General features: G+C 41.0%; 1 protein-coding gene across 2 annotated transcripts; it reads left to right on the forward strand.

Moving 5' to 3' along the window:
- The first annotated feature begins 819 nt into the window (after positions 1 to 819).
- LOC113032642 (major histocompatibility complex class I-related gene protein-like) lies at positions 820 to 21,589 on the forward strand. Of its 2 annotated transcripts, none has more exons than XM_026185655.1 (2): positions 820 to 911; positions 20,389 to 21,589. In XM_026185655.1, exons 1-2 carry the CDS (start codon positions 854 to 856, stop codon positions 21,411 to 21,413), a joined length of 1,083 nt encoding a protein of 360 aa, XP_026041440.1. In that variant the 5' UTR covers positions 820 to 853; the 3' UTR covers positions 21,414 to 21,589. The 2 variants fall into 2 exon arrangements, with proteins under 2 accessions (XP_026041440.1, XP_026041441.1); XM_026185656.1 differs by lacking the exon at positions 820 to 911 and adding an exon at positions 2,579 to 2,632.
- The last annotated feature ends 1,592 nt before the right edge of the window (positions 21,590 to 23,181 follow it).

Genomic DNA, 23,181 nt, shown 5'->3' on the forward strand with positions numbered 1-23,181 from the left:
GCCTGTTTCAGAGCTCACCTGTGTCGGCCTGACCGTGATGTAAGTTGGGCTAGCTGGTATATAATGATGTGCTACGTGGCCGCTAGCAACACAGCTATGTTAGCATAAACACAGTGAAGCTGGAGGATGAACACTAACCTTTTTCCACTTGATAAAAGTTAACTTGATGGTTCGGGACAAATGCAATCGCATGGCAGGATGCTGTAAACGGACCAAACTTCAGTCAGGAGAACAACTGAGATAATCCATCCACAATACGAGGTTAGTCATTAATATACTACTGCTGGGCTGGAGTTACATCGTGAGGTTTAAAACTGAGCTTTAAAACGATTAGCGGTAATAAAACCGAAAGAGGCTGACAGCAATCACTGACTGTTTTTAGGGGCTTGTTGAGATTAAATAGAACAAGATACAAAGCATTAAAACATATTAAAAACACAAAAGCCTTATTAAATGCAGACTACTTCGGGCCTGGAAGCAGGACTCATCACGTCATCACTTAAAAACCGAATAGCAGATTTTATTCATTTTACAAACTCAGGAAGTCAAATAACGACTTTTTAATAACGTGTTCATGGACACACTCAAAGAAGCAGCTGCTGGACAAACAGTCCAGGTTAAGCTGGTCATGCTGCAGCCGTGGCAAAGAATGCAAACCGTTTTTATTATTTTTGTCTGATTGGTCACAATCCTCAAATCTGCCCAGAGACAGTGAAAGAAGGATGCTGATTGGCCTAAACTGCCCCGGAACTCAGAGCTCAGAAAATGAAAGTGAAGACTCTCTGAGACACAGACGGATCGAATACGGATCAGGACCAACCGGAATAGATCAGGACTGATCAGCTTCATCGACATGTTTGTCCTGCAGCTGATGTTGATGTCTCTGTTGCTCCACCGCACCATGAGCTCAGGTAGTGAAAGCTGCTGTGCTCACCTGTCTGACTGTACCTGTATCTGTCAGTGTTTGGTTATCTGTTCGATTCAACGTCCTGATTAATTCAATCATTCAGAGACTCAAATGTCACATTTTTAAATCAAAGGTAAAAGATAAAAACATGGTTAGTGATTTCACCGATGGACCTGTGATGTCAGACTGGTTTTACAGGTTCAAACTTTTTAATCTCTCTGTACATTTAAAATGTTGCTCGGCATCGTGTAAAAACTGGATTCAAACTTGATTTTAGAAAAGGAAGAAAAAAAAAAAAAAAAACCCTAACTTTGACAGCATTTGTAAGGATTTCGTCATGTTAGGGCTGTGTGGCAGGCAGGGATTGACCCAAAGTGCAGATTCAACAGAGGCGAAAGTCTAAGTCAAAAAGCAGCTTTATTACTGAACAAAAAAACATACAAAACCTAAACTGGGAATCAGGAAAACTAAGCATACGTGGAGGCACACAGGGAAACACACAGCATGAGGGAGAAACACAGGGCTACACTGAAGGATAAAGAGGGGAATGATGTCTCACAGCTGGGCGTAATCTGACATGACAACACCAGGGGAAGCAAAACTCAAAACACTGACATAGGACACAGACTTTCAAAGTAAAATAGGAAACATAACAGACGCGGACTTGACGAGGGGATACAGCTGACAGAGAACAAAGGGAACACACCGGCAGGGATGAGTGTACACTAAACAGAAGGAGCACAGAACCACAACCAAAGAACTAGAACACAAGAAATGCAAAGGACCTGAGAAGAGGGGAATACTAGAGACAGAAATCAAAACCAAGAGACGAGCAAAAACACATCATGAAATCAAGGATAACTAATACAAACAGAAAAAGTCCACAGACTCAGGACCATGACAGATTTCACACTTCTCCTTTCCCAGGTATTCATCATTTACCACATCATGAAATTATGTGAAATCTAGACATCAGTGTGCCTCGTTTTGTTTGGTAAGATTGTCTTCAAGAGACTCAAACGACAACTCAACTCTGGAAGACCCGGCTCGACAACTATGGTATGGGGGTCAATATGAAAAAGACTGAATACCTGGAAGGAGACTCCCCAAACTGATGGCACCATCATAACACAGAGTTGAAGTTCCGCTACCTGTGTTCAGTCATCAGCTACAACGGAAATATCACCTCCGATGTCCGAGCACGAATAATGCAGCCTGGTTAAAATGGCGAGAGGTCACTGGTGTACTTTGTGACACAAAAATGCCAGATCGACTCATGGGAAAATGGCTGCGCATGTTGGCCCGCATTGACCACACATGAGCAGGCCCTAAACACCACGGAGATCTCCGTGGTGTTTAGGGCCTGCTCATGTGTGGTCAATGCGGGCCAACACGGAGATGCACGTGCTCCGATGGAGAATGGGAATAACGAGATGGGACCGGGTTATTAACGAGGACATACGGAAGTGACTAGGTGTAGCCCAAATAAAGGAAAAGATGCTCGAGTCCCACCTGAGGTGGTATGGACACGTGATTCGAAGCGATGAGAACTCTGTAGCAAAAACGGCTACGAGGATCGACCCAGGATGCCGGCCTCGAGGCAGACCAAAGAAACAGTGGCTGGACAAAATCAAAGAAGACATTTAGACCGTTAACGCATCACCTGAGGACGCCTTGGACAGAACCAAATGAAGAAACCTTTGCCGAAGAGCGGAACCTGCACCAGTAAGTAATTTAGTGGCAGTTAGTAATGCCACTAAAATCCCATCTCTCTGGAGCTTCTGCTCCCGGGCCATCTGCAAACAAACCAAAGAAACCATTTAAGCATAAAAATCTACAAAGAAATAACAATAGACCCTCCTCAACTGCACCAAAGATTAAAACTATTCAATCTTAATTATTAATCATTAGTTCTAATAAGTCCCTGTTAAATCATTTAATAATTGATCAAAAATATTAAATTTTCAATTCAGTTCAGATCAATTTTATTTATATAACACCAAATCAGAACTAGAATACTTTATTAATCCCTGAGTAGTCTAAGGAGCTCGGGAAGAAAAGCGTCTGGACTTCTTTAAGTTGCTTGAAGACGTTTCATTCGAGAAGCTTCTTCAGTTCTGAGGTCAAATGTCCCAGCCATGTGGGGCAGGTCTGTCAGCACACAGAGCTGAGTGAGAGGGGCTGTTATTGTGTGTGTATATGAATCTCTCACCCCAACCAATCACAGCAGATGGCCCCGCCCCTCCCTGAGCCTGGTTCTGCCGGAGGTTTCTTCCTGTTAAAAGGGAGTTTTTCCTTCCCACTGTCACCAGAGTGCTTGCTCATAGGGGGTCATATGATTGTTGGGATTTTCTCTGTATGTATTATTGTAGGGTCTACCTTAAAATATAAAGCACCTTGAGGCGACTGCTGTTGTGATTTGGTGCTACATAAATAAAATTGAAATTGAAATTGAATGATAGCAAACATTAAAACATATTTCCTGCACGCAGAAATGAATTTTCCTTGCTTGAAATAATTTTGCTGTCAAGATAGAATAGAATAGAATAGAATAGAATAGAATTCAACTTTATTGTCATTGCAAATGCACAAGTACAGGGCAACGAAATGCAGTTTGCATCCATCCAGAAGTGCTTTAGTGATATAGATATATTACAATATATATTAGCAATAGTATAGATATGTAAGTATATTACAGAAATTGTCACGATCCTGGGTCTTAGGACCCAGTGTTTTGAGTTCTAGTTCATTTTGATGTTTATAGTATGTTTAGCTCATTAGGCCTCCTATGTTCATTTGCTTATTAGTTCCCCCTTGTGTTTCAACCCATGTTAAGTCTCCCCTGCCCTTCATGTCTCTCTGTGCCCCCTCTGTTCTGTTTATGGTGTGTCTTTGCATGTTTGAGTTTCTTGTTTTCTGTCACCCTGCATTGTGCATTATGTTCTCATGGTTGGTCTTTTGTTACTCCCTCTAGTCTAGTCTCTTGTGTTCAAAGCTGAGTATTTCCCTCTGTGTATTTTGGTTCTTAGACCTCTGCCTTATGGTTTGTCTCTGTTTCTTAGTTGCTGTCTCCACTGTGTCTAGTTCGCGTCTCTGTGTGATACTTCCTGTTTTACTTTGAAGGTCCATGCCTCATGTGAGTGTTTCTAGTTTTGCGTCTCTGTCTTGTCCAGTCCTGATTTCTCCCAGCTGTGCCCTCCTTCTGTGTCTCATTCCCTCGTTATCCCTCTGTGTATTTAAGCCCTGTGTTTCTCTTTGTCAGTGTCGTAGTCTCCCTCATAGCTGTGTGATTTTTCCCTGTGGCTCCTCGTGCTTTAGTCTCCCCAGTTTAAGTTTAGTACTGTTTTTTGTGTTTCACTTTATGCCAGCATTAAAGCTGTGTTTTTGAGTTTACGTTTCGTCTCCGTGAGTTTGCGTTTGGGTCCTTCTCCTGCCTGCCACACAGCCGAACCATGACAGAAATGGGTCTATTATGGTATGTGTTAAGATTCATTATTGAGGAAGGGTACAAGAGGTGATCGAAGAATAACCACACCGATCCGGCCGGGTGAAGTCAAACGATGATTTTAATGAATACACGCGTGGGAAGACACTCTGTACGCAGACAGCCAGTAGTCTTCAACTTAATCAAAGCATGAACAGATATTTTATAGCATCAGGGTTTGTTTACTGACGCCCCTTCATACGTCACAGACACATTTTATACATAGATCAGATCAACATCATCATGACTTTTCACCCAGAAAATCATCTCCTATTTTCATGGCTTGGTACTTTCCGTTCTTATCTTAAAATGAATTGTTCCTCTTTCTTGTCGAGACAACAAGAAACGGTTCCTCTTTTACCGAGACAATTTTGTAGTTACAGCCAAACATAACTAACCTCTTCCTCTAAATAAATCTAATTTAAAGTGTGTGTGTGTGTGTGTGTGTTGACCTCACATGCTCTTTCTCAATTCACCTGTTGCACTTCTGACCTTTTACCAGACCAGAAGCTCACTGAGACTATGTGTATGTCTTCTACTAAATAAATGTTTTAATCAAGAACCTCTACTAAAACCTTAATATAAAATGATAAAGCTATATAAGTGTTTTGTAAGCATGTATTGCAATTCCTTCTGTGGCTCCAAGTCACTTGCACAATAGATTGTCCGAACATCGCGCCGAACAAAGCTTCCGACCCCCAATTAATTGACCGAGCTCCAACTCTTTAATAAGCACAGATATGCATTGTGTATAAAATAGTCATAACTGCTTAAGGCCTTCTTAAAGCTATCTGTTACATTGTTAAAGCCTCGTCTTAGCCTGCGGCTCAAAATAACTTCCTGCTTTCACTTCTGCATACAACTTCCTGTCAGCCTGCAACTCAGTCTTTCTGAAAGAGACACTGTTTAAACCTTGGAATGCAATATCCATGCTGCAAATTATATTATTAATGCAATAACAATTATTTAACAATAGCAGTAAAATAATTTCCCTCCTCGACACTCCCCCTTTTGACCTCTGGAACACCAGAGGTCACAATACATTGTGTCCTCACGCAGACCCTTCTCTGGTGGTCTCGAACCTCGAGATCTCCAGGATCCTCGCCCCTCCTGTGGTCGCCGAGATCTTCTGCAAAGGAAACAAAACACCTTTTCTTGCATCTCCCTAACTTATCCTATCTGGGACTCTTTAATCAAAAGCATGATCCTAATTATCTTCTTAACTTATTGACTTATATTTATGTATACTCTTCAACGTTACTCATCACTTTAAAATCCTTTTAAGCGCTGGTTTCACGTCCGGTTGCTCGCTCTATTTTCCCTTATCTGATCATCAACATCCTGTGCACAAGGTGTCGCTGCTGCAAGTTAATCTACTCCAAAAGAAAACAACCACTTTAATCAATTAAGTTCAAGCATATAAGCAATTACTCCTGTATACATTTCATCATAGCTAAATGCTGCCTTGAAACAACTCCTATGTGTTAACACTAACTTCATTTTAACCTCACATTTCCTATGTTATCACCTGTTTTGGTATAGCCTTTTTATTTCATTTTGCTCCTTTAATGTAACAATACCTCCTAATTCTAGTTTATCAGACTTAACCAAAATATATGCTTTCCTTCCTCTTTGGTCCTTCTTTAAGTTCAGTTAAAAGCTAAATGAATTTAAGGCCTTTTGCCTGGAATCAATACTGTCATGTGTGTTTCTTAACTCTGTGTCTGTAAGCGTGTGCAATCCTTCATGAACTCATATTATCCTCACAGTAGATTGGCTAATCATAGCGCTAGCCAAAGGCTCGTGACCCTCCAGAGACAAATTTGAGCCACAACTCCTTTAAAAGCACAAAATGCAATATGTATAAAAATCATTTCTACATAGAAGCTCCCCCTTTATCCTAAAGATAAACCTATGTAATATCTGTATGTGTAAGCCTACATTATAACCACTTCTTCTAAAAATCAAAAAATCAAAGCTGTTCTACTCCTTCAACCCTCACTAATTTTCCCTCTAAGATTTATTCACAGCTTTGAAAAACCGGCATTGTATCTTCTAAACAGGATTCAGTTCTGTCATGGTCCTGGGCCATGTTGGCCCAGTATTCTTGGTTCCTTGTATTTTCGCTCCTTATTTAGGCCAGGTTTTCTGAGGTGTCCTATTGTGGTGTTCCCTAAGTGTTTTTCCCTTTGTGACTCTTACCCCCTTGTGCCCCTCTGTGTATTTATGAGCTCTCGTCTCTCTTTGTGTTTATTCCATGTTTCCCCCAGCCTGTTATGTCTGTGTTCTCCCCGTACTTTCTCTCCTCCTGTCTGAACCTCTGTGTACTTCCTGTTTTACTTTGACAGTCTCTCGTCAGTATGCGTAATGTTGTGTTCACTCCTGCCCTGTCTCGTTATGTTTATCAGTGTCACCTGTGTTTCCCACCTGTGTGTAATCTCCCTATGTTCTCTGGGTGTATTTCCCCGAACCTCCCTGCATCCTCGTTTCTGGTTTGTGTTATTAGCTTACCCAGTTTTCCGGTTTCTTGTTTTTCCACCAGTGCTGTTTTGTGCCCACCGTTGTAAATAAATATTCACCTGCACCAGAGCTGCCGCCTTTTGGGTCCTTTTCTACAACTCCACACGGCTTGCCTCGCAAACCGTGACAAGTTCACTTTTAATCCTTTAACCTTAACTTAAAAATAACAGTTTCAGTTTTACCATATCCAAATGATCAAAAACCCAAAAGGTCCTAAAATGATCCTAAATTATTAAACAATTAAATTATTAAACCCTAAACCCCCCTTTATCTTGATACATTTCATGTGTCAAGATACTATACAAAACTTAAAAATGCTCAGTTTCCCCACTCATGATCCAATCTATGTCATAAAAATAAACTTAAAACAGAACAGTTATCAGTCATGTGCTTCTTCAAACAATGATAACTGAGTTACATCAAAAAATATTTCCCCTTTAGCATTTGGCATTCTCCCAACAATATACTATAATCCCATAATCTAACCCCAGTCAACAAAACAAAAATTTTTCTGGTAAAAGCAAATTGTTTATCCACATTTATTCATCCTCACCTTCATCCAGTCACACATTCACTCACATGCAGTCACACCATGTATTTGCTGATAGTGGAGCCTCCCGCATGATCAGATACTCCACCCTCAGCAAAATGAGCTCCGTCATTTTTTATTTTCCATAGGGAAATATTTCTTTATGCTTTTGGACTGGATTGACTCGCATAAAATCCTTTTTACAGGGACTTACGACCTTGATCAGTCCCCAGGTAGCTTTCTCCTCAGCCAATTGTAATCTGGAAAGCCGCCTTATATTTGCTCCTCCCGAGAACTTTCAGCGCCGTTATTCACTGTTGCAGGCCTGCTTAAAACAGAAATGAAAAAAATAGAGCTGATTGTTAGCTCATAAAAACAAAACAAAATCACCTGACAGGTTTTCTTTAAGTGCACTGTTACAAAATAATGGGCCCAATTTTAGACATGTCCATGTTTCCTAAAACTCCCTCTATTAAAAACAAAAATAACAACAACAACCTACCTGACAGAATCAACCCATCACCACAACAACCTTAAACACACAAATCTTGCCACCACATAATTTCACCTCCTCAATACACCAAAAGTCTCATTAAAACCACTCAATTTGCACACAAAAATCACCCCCTTATGCTCTATAACATACTTCAATTCAGCATAAAACCCCCTTACGACATCATATAATCACTAAACTATAAATTTCCTACCCCAATCTGCACTTCTCGTCTCTGCTATGCTTCCTCTTCCTGAAAGTCACAGTCACACACACACTCAGGAAGTTCTTTCGTCACCACACACTCCAGCTAATTTGCATACTGAATCATCTCTCAAGAAGCTGTAACAACAGAAACATATATTTAAACATTCCCAACTCATTAAATCATTTTATTTCTTCCAACAGTGATCACTAGTGTTGATCACTCAGTACGAGAGCACTCCTAAGTCACTCTTTTTTTTAAAACTACTTTAATCCCTTTTTCGTTTTCATAACTCCCTTTGTCATATGGCTTATTCTATTCCTCAATTACAAACTCAAATGTATTTTATTAAACATTCACACCATTGTATCATTCATACGAAATAGCAAGCTGTTCTTCATTGCCTATGTTTGTGTTCTTAGCCAGGTTTAATCAGTGTCTATGCATTAAACTCCATGAGCTTGTCTTGTCTTTATAAGTTTAATGCATTTCCTGTTTGTGTGTGTGAATTTGCACATGGTGCTTTTACAGTGTGTCAGACTCCTTCATAATTTTGCCTTTAAACAGTCAATTTTCTCCTCCCCAACTTTACTAACCCAAATTCTGATTTCCTACCTTAAATAGCAGCATTCCTTGTCCTCAGCCAGAAGGTAGGGCTCCACTTGCCACTTTCCACCTCCACCCTAGCCCAGCGGTCTTACCCGTCAGGTCCGAGAGTAATCGTGACTGTGCCTGCCTTAGGTTGTCCCAGGGTTTCGAGGTGGGATCTTACCCGTCATGGGCTATCCAGCCTGCCATACTCGCCTGATACGGGGCCCAAGTGGGCAGGGGAGGGAACACACTGGCTCTGGGAATTAAAGGAATGTAAGCTGCTTCCTTCATTGCATCTTATGTTAAACTATCTCTATAATAAGCTATCTCAATTCTGACTCCTTCCTAGAATAATTTCACATATGGCACTTTGTGTATGTGTGTTTTCTATTCATTAATGTAATTGTCAGTTATTTTCTCTCTTCATTTTACTTTATTTATCTGTTTGTTTGTAACGTTCTACTTTAGTTCTACTAAACCTTGATGTAAAAAACAATACTCCCTTATTTCACGCACACACTCTGCATTTTGCCTACGCACACACTTCTCTCTCAGACTTCCTCTGTTCACACATCACCTTGCACTCACTCTACTATCAACTTTCATAGTGTTATTATTATTTAGTATTTTGTACACCTCACACAGAATCATTCAAATCGAGTACTCACAGCATTCACATCACAACCTTCAACTTTCACTTTCGATCCTGCAAGACGCAGAGATGGACATCTCCTTCACCTAACATAAAACTAAATTACCATATCAACATACAATTACTGAAATTCAAACTCAAATACACCATCTGTTTTAATAAAGTCAAAGAGTAAACAGGTGTACCAAGTGTATGTACTTATGTGTTTTAAACTGAAAGAAAAAGAAACTCAAACTCTCATAACATCACTCATGCATCTCTTAAATTAAAAACACTTTCAAACTTTAAAACCTCCTACTTTACATCACCAAAGAAATACCTCTCACACCTTCATTCATCATTCAAAACCTTCTAGTCACCGCATTCACACTTAAACTGTGACTAGAGTTGAAGAATATAACTCAAAACACAATTTCCTAAGAGTATTTTAGACATGCTTGTCATAATCAAAAAAGCAAGTAAAAAACAAACAAACAAAAAATTGAAACCTCCATTAATTCTCACCGCACACACAAGAAATTGAAAAAATAAAACCCACCAGCAGCTAATGCTGGAGAACAGCTACTACTGAAAGTCATGTGTTAGTCTTAAGTATATACAGTGCACTCAATATATTTATATATCTACATCCAAACTCAATCAATTACTATACATCCACTACGGCAACTCAAAACTTTATTTATAGTCCTGTGCTAAACATAAATGGCATTTTAAACACACACTCAACAATGTTTGCAGCCGTATCTGTAAAACCAACTGTGGCTTAAACAGTTCACTGCTTACTCATTTGCATTTTCACTCACACACACCGTCTAAAAATAGCAGCAGCATTGCCTCAGACTCCTTTCACACAGAGATCTCTTATTACAAAGACGTCTTATATTTACAACTACTGTCAGATCTGTCAGCTTTAGCGCCTAACCAATTTAGACAAATTTAAAATAACCGCCCACCAATTAACCAGTATCAAGACTTTAACTGTTTCTGGCCTCATTTCTAAAATCCCTAACTCAATTTAAAAGCGTCAACCAACCCAAACTTTGCCTGAAGCTCTATTTTTGGCATTTCACAGCCAAGGCTTACCTCGAAGTGTTAAGTCAAAGTTACACGCCCGAAGACCAACTTCTCCTGTCCAAAAAAGCGCAGATACCGTTGCAAACGGTAAGGAGACTCTAACTCCTAGCTTAATTCCGGGATGCCCTGTACCCCACAGCTAAACCACACTGAACTAACCCTCTTCGCCGAGAGGTCAATGTCGCGCGTCCACGACAAGGAGGGAGCGTAACCTCCGGGCTCTGCGCTTCCTAGCAGACTCGAACTGCCGTTCTAGAATAATTTAGAATATTTTGAAACAACAATCAACACCCGAAACAAGCGTATAACTGAGGCAGGTGCAACCTAGTGGCCAATTTGACCGCTCAGGTCCACTCTTATGACCAAATTTGGACTCTAACCAACACAATAACCAATTCCCTACCAACTACTTGAGACTCTAACTCAATTTCTTTGGGACTTCAACCCATTATTTAAACTTTTCTTATCAGACTCTTAACTACTTTCATTTCTTCTTAGCAGAACTCTAACTGCTTCAACTCATGAGATTTTCATCAAAATCAAAACAGACATCCACCAGTAACTTCAGTGAGTAGACTTAAATTTTATCATGTCCAATTTGGCACACTTTGGAAATAATTCAACAGGTAGTGCCTTACCTTTTGGATAAGCCGGCTTATGCCCACTCACTTAGACCACTGGAACTCATGTCTGCCCGTCAGACCACCCAAGACCACCAAATTTCTCCATCTAAACCTCCAACTCACCCTCCTCAATAACCGGACGAAGCCCCCAAATGTTAAGATTCATTATTGAGGAAGGGTACAAGAGGTGATCGAAGAATAACCACACCGATCCGGCCGGGTGAAGTCAAACGATGATTTTAATGAATACACGCGTGGGAAGACACTCTGTACGCAGACAGCCAGTAGTCTTCAACTTAATCAAAGCATGAACAGATATTTTATAGCATCAGGGTTTGTTTACTGACGCCCCTTCATACGTCACAGACACATTTTATACATAGATCAGATCAACATCATCATGACTTTTCACCCAGAAAATCATCTCCTATTTTCATGGCTTGGTACTTTCCGTTCTTATCTTAAAATGAATTGTTCCTCTTTCTTGTCGAGACAACAAGAAACGGTTCCTCTTTTACCGAGACAATTTTGTAGTTACAGCCAAACATAACTAACCTCTCCTCTAAATAAATCTAATTTAACGTGTGTGTGTGTGTGTGTGTGTTGACCTCACATGCTCTTTCTCAATTCACCTGTTGCACTTCTGACCTTTTACCAGACCAGAAGCTCACTGAGACTATGTGTATGTCTTCTACTAAATAAATGTTTTAATCAAGAACCTCTACTAAAACCTTAATATAAAATGATAAAGCTATATAAGTGTTTTGTAAGCATGTATTGCGATTCCTTCTGTGGCTCCAAGTCACTTGCACAATAGATTGTCCGAACATCGCGCCGAACAAAGCTTCCGACCCCCAATTAATTGACCGAGCTCCAACTCTTTAATAAGCACAGATATGCATTGTGTATGAAATAGTCATAACTGCTTAAGGCCTTCTTAAAGCTATCTGTTACATTGTTAAAGCCTCGTCTTAGCCTGCGGCTCAAAATAACTTCCTGCTTTCACTTCTGCATACAACTTCCTGTCAGCCTGCAACTCAGTCTTTCTGAAAGAGACACTGTTTAAACCTTGGAATGCAATATCCATGCTGCAAATTATATTATTAATGCAATAACAATTATTTAACAATAGCAGTAAAATAATTTCCCTCCTCGACACTCCCCCTTTTGACCTCTGGAACACCAGAGGTCACAATACATTGTGTCCTCACGCAGACCCTTCTCTGGTGGTCTCGAACCTCGAGATCTCCAGGATCCTCGCCCCTCCTGTGGTCGCCGAGATCTTCTGCAAAGGAAACAAAACACCTTTTCTTGCATCTCCCTAACTTATCCTATCTGGGACTCTTTAATCAAAAGCATGATCCTAATTATCTTCTTAACTTATTGACTTATATTTATGTATACTCTTCAACGTTACTCATCACTTTAAAATCCTTTTAAGCGCTGGTTTCACGTCCGGTTGCTCGCTCTATTTTCCCTTATCTGATCATCAACATCCTGTGCACAAGGTGTCGCTGCTGCAAGTTAATCTACTCCAAAAGAAAACAACCACTTTAATCAATTAAGTTCAAGCATATAAGCAATTACTCCTGTATACATTTCATCATAGCTAAATGCTGCCTTGAAACAACTCCTATGTGTTAACACTAACTTCATTTTAACCTCACATTTCCTATGTTATCACCTGTTTTGGTATAGCCTTTTTATTTCATTTTGCTCCTTTAATGTAACAATACCTCCTAATTCTAGTTTATCAGACTTAACCAAAATATATGCTTTCCTTCCTCTTTGGTCCTTCTTTAAGTTCAGTTAAAAGCTAAATGAATTTAAGGCCTTTTGCCTGGAATCAATACTGTCATGTGTGTTTCTTAACTCTGTGTCTGTAAGCGTGTGCAATCCTTCATGAACTCATATTATCCTCACAGTAGATTGGCTAATCATAGCGCTAGCCAAAGGCTCGTGACCCTCCAGAGACAAATTTGAGCCACAACTCCTTTAAAAGCACAAAATGCAATATGTATAAAAATCATTTCTACATAGAAGCTCCCCCTTTATCCTAAAGATAAACCTATGTAATATCTGTATGTGTAAGCCTACATTATAACCACTTCTTCTAAAAATCAAAAAATCAAAGCTGTTCTACTCCTTCAACCCTCACTAATTTTCCCTCTAAGATTTATTCACAGCTTTGAAAAACCGGCATTGTATCTTCTAAACAGGATTCAGTTCTGTCATGGTCCTGGGCCATGTTGGCCCAGTATTCTTGGTTCCTTGTATTTTCGCTCCTTATTTAGGCCAGGTTTTCTGAGGTGTCCTATTGTGGTGTTCCCTAAGTGTTTTTCCCTTTGTGACTCTTACCCCCTTGTGCCCCTCTGTGTATTTATGAGCTCTCGTCTCTCTTTGTGTTTATTCCATGTTTCCCCCAGCCTGTTATGTCTGTGTTCTCCCCGTACTTTCTCTCCTCCTGTCTGAACCTCTGTGTACTTCCTGTTTTACTTTGACAGTCTCTCGTCAGTATGCGTAATGTTGTGTTCACTCCTGCCCTGTCTCGTTATGTTTATCAGTGTCACCTGTGTTTCCCACCTGTGTGTAATCTCCCTATGTTCTCTGGGTGTATTTCCCCGAACCTCCCTGCATCCTCGTTTCTGGTTTGTGTTATTAGCTTACCCAGTTTTCCGGTTTCTTGTTTTTCCACCAGTGCTGTTTTGTGCCCACCGTTGTAAATAAATATTCACCTGCACCAGAGCTGCCGCCTTTTGGGTCCTTTTCTACAACTCCACACGGCTTGCCTCGCAAACCGTGACAAGTTCACTTTTAATCCTTTAACCTTAACTTAAAAATAACAGTTTCAGTTTTACCATATCCAAATGATCAAAAACCCAAAAGGTCCTAAAATGATCCTAAATTATTAAACAATTAAATTATTAAACCCTAAACCCCCCTTTATCTTGATACATTTCATGTGTCAAGATACTATACAAAACTTAAAAATGCTCAGTTTCCCCACTCATGATCCAATCTATGTCATAAAAATAAACTTAAAACAGAACAGTTATCAGTCATGTGCTTCTTCAAACAATGATAACTGAGTTACATCAAAAAATATTTCCCCTTTAGCATTTGGCATTCTCCCAACAATATACTATAATCCCATAATCTAACCCCAGTCAACAAAACAAAAATTTTTCTGGTAAAAGCAAATTGTTTATCCACATTTATTCATCCTCACCTTCATCCAGTCACACATTCACTCACATGCAGTCACACCATGTATTTGCTGATAGTGGAGCCTCCCGCATGATCAGATACTCCACCCTCAGCAAAATGAGCTCCGTCATTTTTTATTTTCCATAGGGAAATATTTCTTTATGCTTTTGGACTGGATTGACTCGCATAAAATCCTTTTTACAGGGACTTACGACCTTGATCAGTCCCCAGGTAGCTTTCTCCTCAGCCAATTGTAATCTGGAAAGCCGCCTTATATTTGCTCCTCCCGAGAACTTTCAGCGCCGTTATTCACTGTTGCAGGCCTGCTTAAAACAGAAATGAAAAAAATAGAGCTGATTGTTAGCTCATAAAAACAAAACAAAATCACCTGACAGGTTTTCTTTAAGTGCACTGTTACAAAATAATGGGCCCAATTTTAGACATGTCCATGTTTCCTAAAACTCCCTCTATTAAAAACAAAAATAACAACAACAACCTACCTGACAGAATCAACCCATCACCACAACAACCTTAAACACACAAATCTTGCCACCACATAATTTCACCTCCTCAATACACCAAAAGTCTCATTAAAACCACTCAATTTGCACACAAAAATCACCCCCTTATGCTCTATAACATACTTCAATTCAGCATAAAACCCCCTTACGACATCATATAATCACTAAACTATAAATTTCCTACCCCAATCTGCACTTCTCGTCTCTGCTATGCTTCCTCTTCCTGAAAGTCACAGTCACACACACACTCAGGAAGTTCTTTCGTCACCACACACTCCAGCTAATTTGCATACTGAATCATCTCTCAAGAAGCTGTAACAACAGAAACATATATTTAAACATTCCCAACTCATTAAATCATTTTATTTCTTCCAACAGTGATCACTAGTGTTGATCACTCAGTACGAGAGCACTCCTAAGTCACTCTTTTTTTTAAAACTACTTTAATCCCTTTTTCGTTTTCATAACTCCCTTTGTCATATGGCTTATTCTATTCCTCAATTACAAACTCAAATGTATTTTATTAAACATTCACACCATTGTATCATTCATACGAAATAGCAAGCTGTTCTTCATTGCCTATGTTTGTGTTCTTAGCCAGGTTTAATCAGTGTCTATGCATTAAACTCCATGAGCTTGTCTTGTCTTTATAAGTTTAATGCATTTCCTGTTTGTGTGTGTGAATTTGCACATGGTGCTTTTACAGTGTGTCAGACTCCTTCATAATTTTGCCTTTAAACAGTCAATTTTCTCCTCCCCAACTTTACTAACCCAAATTCTGATTTCCTACCTTAAATAGCAGCATTCCTTGTCCTCAGCCAGAAGGTAGGGCTCCACTTGCCACTTTCCACCTCCACCCTAGCCCAGCGGTCTTACCCGTCAGGTCCGAGAGTAATCGTGACTGTGCCTGCCTTAGGTTGTCCCAGGGTTTCGAGGTGGGATCTTACCCGTCATGGGCTATCCAGCCTGCCATACTCGCCTGATACGGGGCCCAAGTGGGCAGGGGAGGGAACACACTGGCTCTGGGAATTAAAGGAATGTAAGCTGCTTCCTTCATTGCATCTTATGTTAAACTATCTCTATAATAAGCTATCTCAATTCTGACTCCTTCCTAGAATAATTTCACATATGGCACTTTGTGTATGTGTGTTTTCTATTCATTAATGTAATTGTCAGTTATTTTCTCTCTTCATTTTACTTTATTTATCTGTTTGTTTGTAACGTTCTACTTTAGTTCTACTAAACCTTGATGTAAAAAACAATACTCCCTTATTTCACGCACACACTCTGCATTTTGCCTACGCACACACTTCTCTCTCAGACTTCCTCTGTTCACACATCACCTTGCACTCACTCTACTATCAACTTTCATAGTGTTATTATTATTTAGTATTTTGTACACCTCACACAGAATCATTCAAATCGAGTACTCACAGCATTCACATCACAACCTTCAACTTTCACTTTCGATCCTGCAAGACGCAGAGATGGACATCTCCTTCACCTAACATAAAACTAAATTACCATATCAACATACAATTACTGAAATTCAAACTCAAATACACCATCTGTTTTAATAAAGTCAAAGAGTAAACAGGTGTACCAAGTGTATGTACTTATGTGTTTTAAACTGAAAGAAAAAGAAACTCAAACTCTCATAACATCACTCATGCATCTCTTAAATTAAAAACACTTTCAAACTTTAAAACCTCCTACTTTACATCACCAAAGAAATACCTCTCACACCTTCATTCATCATTCAAAACCTTCTAGTCACCGCATTCACACTTAAACTGTGACTAGAGTTGAAGAATATAACTCAAAACACAATTTCCTAAGAGTATTTTAGACATGCTTGTCATAATCAAAAAAGCAAGTAAAAAACAAACAAACAAAAAATTGAAACCTCCATTAATTCTCACCGCACACACAAGAAATTGAAAAAATAAAACCCACCAGCAGCTAATGCTGGAGAACAGCTACTACTGAAAGTCATGTGTTAGTCTTAAGTATATACAGTGCACTCAATATATTTATATATCTACATCCAAACTCAATCAATTACTATACATCCACTACGGCAACTCAAAACTTTATTTATAGTCCTGTGCTAAACATAAATGGCATTTTAAACACACACTCAACAATGTTTGCAGCCGTATCTGTAAAACCAACTGTGGCTTAAACAGTTCACTGCTTACTCATTTGCATTTTCACTCACACACACCGTCTAAAAATAGCAGCAGCATTGCCTCAGACTCCTTTCACACAGAGATCTCTTATTACAAAGACGTCTTATATTTACAACTACTGTCAGATCTGTCAGCTTTAGCGCCTAACCAATTTAGACAAATTTAAAATAACCGCCCACCAATTAACCAGTATCAAGACTTTAACTGTTTCTGGCCTCATTTCTAAAATCCCTAACTCAATTTAAAAGCGTCAACCAACCCAAACTTTGCCTGAAGCTCTATTTTTGGCATTTCACAGCCAAGGCTTACCTCGAAGTGTTAAGTCAAAGTTACACGCCCGAAGACCAACTTCTCCTGTCCAAAAAAGCGCAGATACCGTTGCAAACGGTAAGGAGACTCTAACTCCTAGCTTAATTCCGGGATGCCCTGTACCCCACAGCTAAACCACACTGAACTAACCCTCTTCGCCGAGAGGTCAATGTCGCGCGTCCACGACAAGGAGGGAGCGTAACCTCCGGGCTCTGCGCTTCCTAGCAGACTCGAACTGCCGTTCTAGAATAATTTAGAATATTTTGAAACAACAATCAACACCCGAAACAAGCGTATAACTGAGGCAGGTGCAACCTAGTGGCCAATTTGACCGCTCAGGTCCACTCTTATGACCAAATTTGGACTCTAACCAACACAATAACCAATTCCCTACCAACTACTTGAGACTCTAACTCAATTTCTTTGGGACTTCAACCCATTATTTAAACTTTTCTTATCAGACTCTTAACTACTTTCATTTCTTCTTAGCAGAACTCTAACTGCTTCAACTCATGAGATTTTCATCAAAATCAAAACAGACATCCACCAGTAACTTCAGTGAGTAGACTTAAATTTTATCATGTCCAATTTGGCACACTTTGGAAATAATTCAACAGGTAGTGCCTTACCTTTTGGATAAGCCGGCTTATGCCCACTCACTTAGACCACTGGAACTCATGTCTGCCCGTCAGACCACCCAAGACCACCAAATTTCTCCATCTAAACCTCCAACTCACCCTCCTCAATAACCGGACGAAGCCCCCAAATGTTAAGATTCATTATTGAGGAAGGGTACAAGAGGTGATCGAAGAATAACCACACCGATCCGGCCGGGTGAAGTCAAACGATGATTTTAATGAATACACGCGTGGGAAGACACTCTGTACGCAGACAGCCAGTAGTCTTCAACTTAATCAAAGCATGAACAGATATTTTATAGCATCAGGGTTTGTTTACTGACGCCCCTTCATACGTCACAGACACATTTTATACATAGATCAGATCAACATCATCATGACTTTTCACCCAGAAAATCATCTCCTATTTTCATGGCTTGGTACTTTCCGTTCTTATCTTAAAATGAATTGTTCCTCTTTCTTGTCGAGACAACAAGAAACGGTTCCTCTTTTACCGAGACAATTTTGTAGTTACAGCCAAACATAACTAACCTCTTCCTCTAAATAAATCTAATTTAAAGTGTGTGTGTGTGTGTGTGTGTTGACCTCACATGCTCTTTCTCAATTCACCTGTTGCACTTCTGACCTTTTACCAGACCAGAAGCTCACTGAGACTATGTGTATGTCTTCTACTAAATAAATGTTTTAATCAAGAACCTCTACTAAAACCTTAATATAAAATGATAAAGCTATATAAGTGTTTTGTAAGCATGTATTGCAATTCCTTCTGTGGCTCCAAGTCACTTGCACAATAGATTGTCCGAACATCGCGCCGAACAAAGCTTCCGACCCCCAATTAATTGACCGAGCTCCAACTCTTTAATAAGCACAGATATGCATTGTGTATAAAATAGTCATAACTGCTTAAGGCCTTCTTAAAGCTATCTGTTACATTGTTAAAGCCTCGTCTTAGCCTGCGGCTCAAAATAACTTCCTGCTTTCACTTCTGCATACAACTTCCTGTCAGCCTGCAACTCAGTCTTTCTGAAAGAGACACTGTTTAAACCTTGGAATGCAATATCCATGCTGCAAATTATATTATTAATGCAATAACAATTATTTAACAATAGCAGTAAAATAATTTCCCTCCTCGACATATGTTATTGTCACGGGTTGCTCTGAGGATCCACTCGCAGGACTCCGGAGTGTGTTGTAACAGAGACCGTTTATTCACAAAAATCTTCACCAAGTGTATTTACAGGCAGTGCGAGGACAGTGCTATATACAAGATGTGCGAGGACGGGTTCCAGGGCTCCAGGGAAAACAAGGGGATCACACACACGCTCACGCCAACCTCTCTCCGCTAGTGACCAGCCACCTCTTACACGCTCCACACGGGGAAACACGGGGACGGGTCCGGGGAATCTAGAACAGAGAGACAAATGTTACTTTCTGAGGCGGAAGTGTGGGAAACTAGGGCTCGACGTGTACTGACAGGAGTCTTCACAACAATCCAGCGTTGAACAGCTGATCTCCTCCTTCTGATATACCAGCTGGTCTGATGAGGCCCAGGTGTGCATGATCCGGGAGGGCGTGGGCTGAGGGCGTGAACCTGCCATGAGTTCCGCCCCGGCAAAACAGGGGAGGGGGAGAGAGATTGCTGATCAGTGCCTTGCCGACCCCGCAGGTCGTGACAGTTATAATGTACACGGTATGAAGTATGTTGTGAATATTCTATAACTATAAGTATGTACAGGCTGTAGTGAGTACAAGCTATGTGCAGGCTATAAATATGAAAAACTATACAGAATATGAAATAAATAACTTTACAGAATCTGAGATATACAGCTATACAGAAATGGGAACTATGCAAGTTGTAAACAGTTGTAGGATTAAAGATTATCGAATGTACAGAATGATTATTTACACAGAGCTATACAGTAGTGCAGTTAAGATAAGTGAGGGTGTAGATAGTTTCTACAGAGGCTATATAAAGTGCTGGTGGTTGTGAGTGGTGGTTCAGTCCATGTTATTATTCTGTTTGAGGGTACAGTTGTGCCCTCGAGGCCTGGAGTTTGACACCTGTGATATAGAGTGAAACAATGGTTTCACCCAAAACCTGATAATGACCTACATGCTTTTGGTTTTTTTTACAATGGTTCATGTGATGAAGCACATGAAGCACCTGGGACTTTTTACCATTTGGTTTTAGAACTGAACACGCTTCTGGGATGAAATGTCTCAAACAAGGCTAACACACCAACACAACAACCACTGTGCTTACACAGGCCACGGAGAGCAGCCACTGGTTGCAGGACTCCGACCTCAGCCAATGGCATGATAATCGGGTTCAGCAGGAGCCAGTAGTGGGGAAGGGTAGAGCCCAGAGGTCGGGAGCTTTGGGAACATTAGCCTGAAGTTTTACGTTATTTTAAGTAACATTGTTGTAAATTTGTTCCATCAGGCACAGGACGACACTCCCTCTGGGCGCTTGCCTCCTACATCCCAGGCTCTGCCCACTTCCCAGAGTTCACTGTTGTTCTGATGTTGGATGACATCCAGGTGGGATACTATGACTCAAAGGTCGACCGGGTGATGAGGGCGAGCACGGCATCTGACCACGAAGCGGAACTCAACCTGGGCCAGGAGCCCGTGACTGTGCTACGAGACATTTACTCCAGCATGAAGAAGAGGCTGAATCTGGTGAAGCATCGCTTTAACCTGACCATCGATGGCGTTCATGTCCAGCAGAGGGTAACGGGCTGCGAGGTACTGGAGGACGGCCAGCCGGCACTCATCATGTTCAGAGACGGCTCCAACGGGCAGGACGCCGACAGCCTGCTCTACAACATGACCCACTTCACGTATGCTGTCAGGGAAGGCTGGGAGATCCAGTGGGACGCCCTAAAGAAAACATCCTTCCAGATGCTGTATTCAAACATATATCTACCGTTCTGTGTGCGGACGCTCCAACACTTCCTGGAGCGCGAGAAGCACCTTGTGATGCGAAGGGTGAAGCCTCGACTCCGCTTTATCACCAGGCAAGTGGTGGGCGGGGCTCAGGTCACCTGCCTGGCCACTGACTTCTACCCTCGCCACATTAACCTGAGCCTGCTGCGGGACGGCCAGCCCGTGGACGAAGGCGAGCTGCGCATCGGCTCGGTGCTGCCCAATGGGAACGGCCTCTACCAAGTGAGGAAGACATTGATGGTCGACGAAAAGGAGCTGCAGAGGAAACACAACTACACCTGTGAGGCGTCTCACCTGAGCCTGGACAACCGGCTGAGGGTAAACTGGAGGGCGGAGTCATCGTACTCTCACAGAGTTCATTCCATCTCGCCTCTGGTCTTCCTGCTGCTCGCTGCCGTCCTGCTGCTGCTGGTGCTGAGGAGGAGGAGAAGGAGGAGGAAGGAGAGGTCAGAGGGCGTGGCCACAGAAACACAGGAGCAGGTGGGAGAGAGAGAGCAGTCAGACGACCTCGTGACGTGACTCTGTGTGGCATCAGAATCACCTTTATGGGTGTACCTTGATAGGTTTGTAGCTTGAACCTATTCGCTGGAACGTTGAAGACAATATAATTATACAGCAAAAGCATTGAACACCAAGTAGGCAGAGTTCTTCGTGTTACTCATGCATGAGGGAGACCTGCCTGGAGCCAAGTGTCGTCCCACCACTTGACCTCCATCAGACTCTCAGCCAGGTTCCCCATAGCACTCCTTTTATTGTGGTTACATGAATATGCATAGGGTCATTAACATATGACGTCTACATACAAACAAAGAGTACCGTGTGTGTGTGTGTGTGTGGGGGGGGTCAGAGTGTGACCCCATAAATGACTTCCCTAAACCTGCTGGTCTGGAAGTCCAACAGTTCATCTAAACAAAAGGCACTTAGCCTAAAACAGATACAGCCACGTTTATCCTACCATAAAACAATAAAACAAGGTACGACCTCTTCCCATGCTCCCAGGATGTAGGTGTGCATTCCAGTGTGGAATACACACCAAGCCTTTGCAGCCTGCTAAAGATCACACATCCTATCACTACACAATTGATTATACACCTCTAAGCATATATGGTTAAATATTTCTAAGCATAAATGACAATCAACAATACAAAACCTAACAACCTACAGAAGGAACTGAGCTCCAGTTTGTCGCTGCTCTCGCTGCAAACAGAACACAGTAACATGTATGAAATATTAACATGTACAAAAATATATTTGCATATAACATATTTCCATCATGACCTCTGTACTAACAGAGCATCTGTGGAGGCGGAGCTCCAGTTGTAGTGAGAGAAATTCTACGGTTTAGATTGGATTTTACTAATTAGCAGTATGTGTGGATGCAGACTGATAGTCAGTCTAACTAGCATTAGGCACTCGCGACCAATTAAGGTCACTTCCTGAAACAAATAATGGAGATTAAGTATCGGAATTTCAGGAGTGTGACCCCGCCTCCAAACACGCCCCTTCTGATTCTCATCTCTATATGTTCCCCCACTTCTGCAAGCTGTTTATTCTCATTTACGAGCCCCACCCTCCCTTTTCAATTCTCCAACTTCTTCACTTCTGTGTAGTACACGGGTTCTGCCTGGCCCCTTCGAGGCCTTCCCCAAACCGCAGCTCAGCTCATGTCTAAGCTTTTACCTACTAAAACGCTGTCAAACATAAAATGAGGGCGTGGACCCAGCATGTGAAATAAATGAATTAATAACACAGTGCTTCAAAATACTAGAAGCTTCAAAATGAACCCACAAACAGAAATGTCCTTCTGTTATTTATAATAAAGTCATGATTTTATTTGTGTCATATTTATCTATTGATGGATGCTGTCACGAGTTTTTGTGTTTCAAACGTTGTAACTACGTAACGTAACACTATGTTCTTATTGTTGTTCATGGTTTTGGCTTTCTTTAGTGATTGTTCCTCCCTTAGTATTTACCTCAGCAGTGTATACTCTGTGATTTCCCATGTCCCACGTTTCATGTCTCCCCACTCATTGTGTAAGCTGTGTGTCCTGAGTCTGTGTGTTTCCTGTTTTATTTTGATAGTTCCTGTCCTGTGTGCAGTGTATCTAGTTTTGCTTCCCCCTGTCTCGTTAGGTCTGATGTGTCCCAGCCAGGCCCGGCCCTAACCAATCTGGCGCCCTAGGCAAGATTTTAGGTGGCGCCCCCCTACATCGGCAGTGTAGCGTATGTACTCACAAGAAACCGAATAGCTTTGTCTTTGACCTTTTTTTTTTTACTTAAAGAAA

Source organism: Astatotilapia calliptera, chromosome 11, assembly GCF_900246225.1.
Source record: "Astatotilapia calliptera chromosome 11, fAstCal1.2, whole genome shotgun sequence".
In the NCBI taxonomy this organism is placed as follows: domain Eukaryota; kingdom Metazoa; phylum Chordata; class Actinopteri; order Cichliformes; family Cichlidae; genus Astatotilapia; species Astatotilapia calliptera.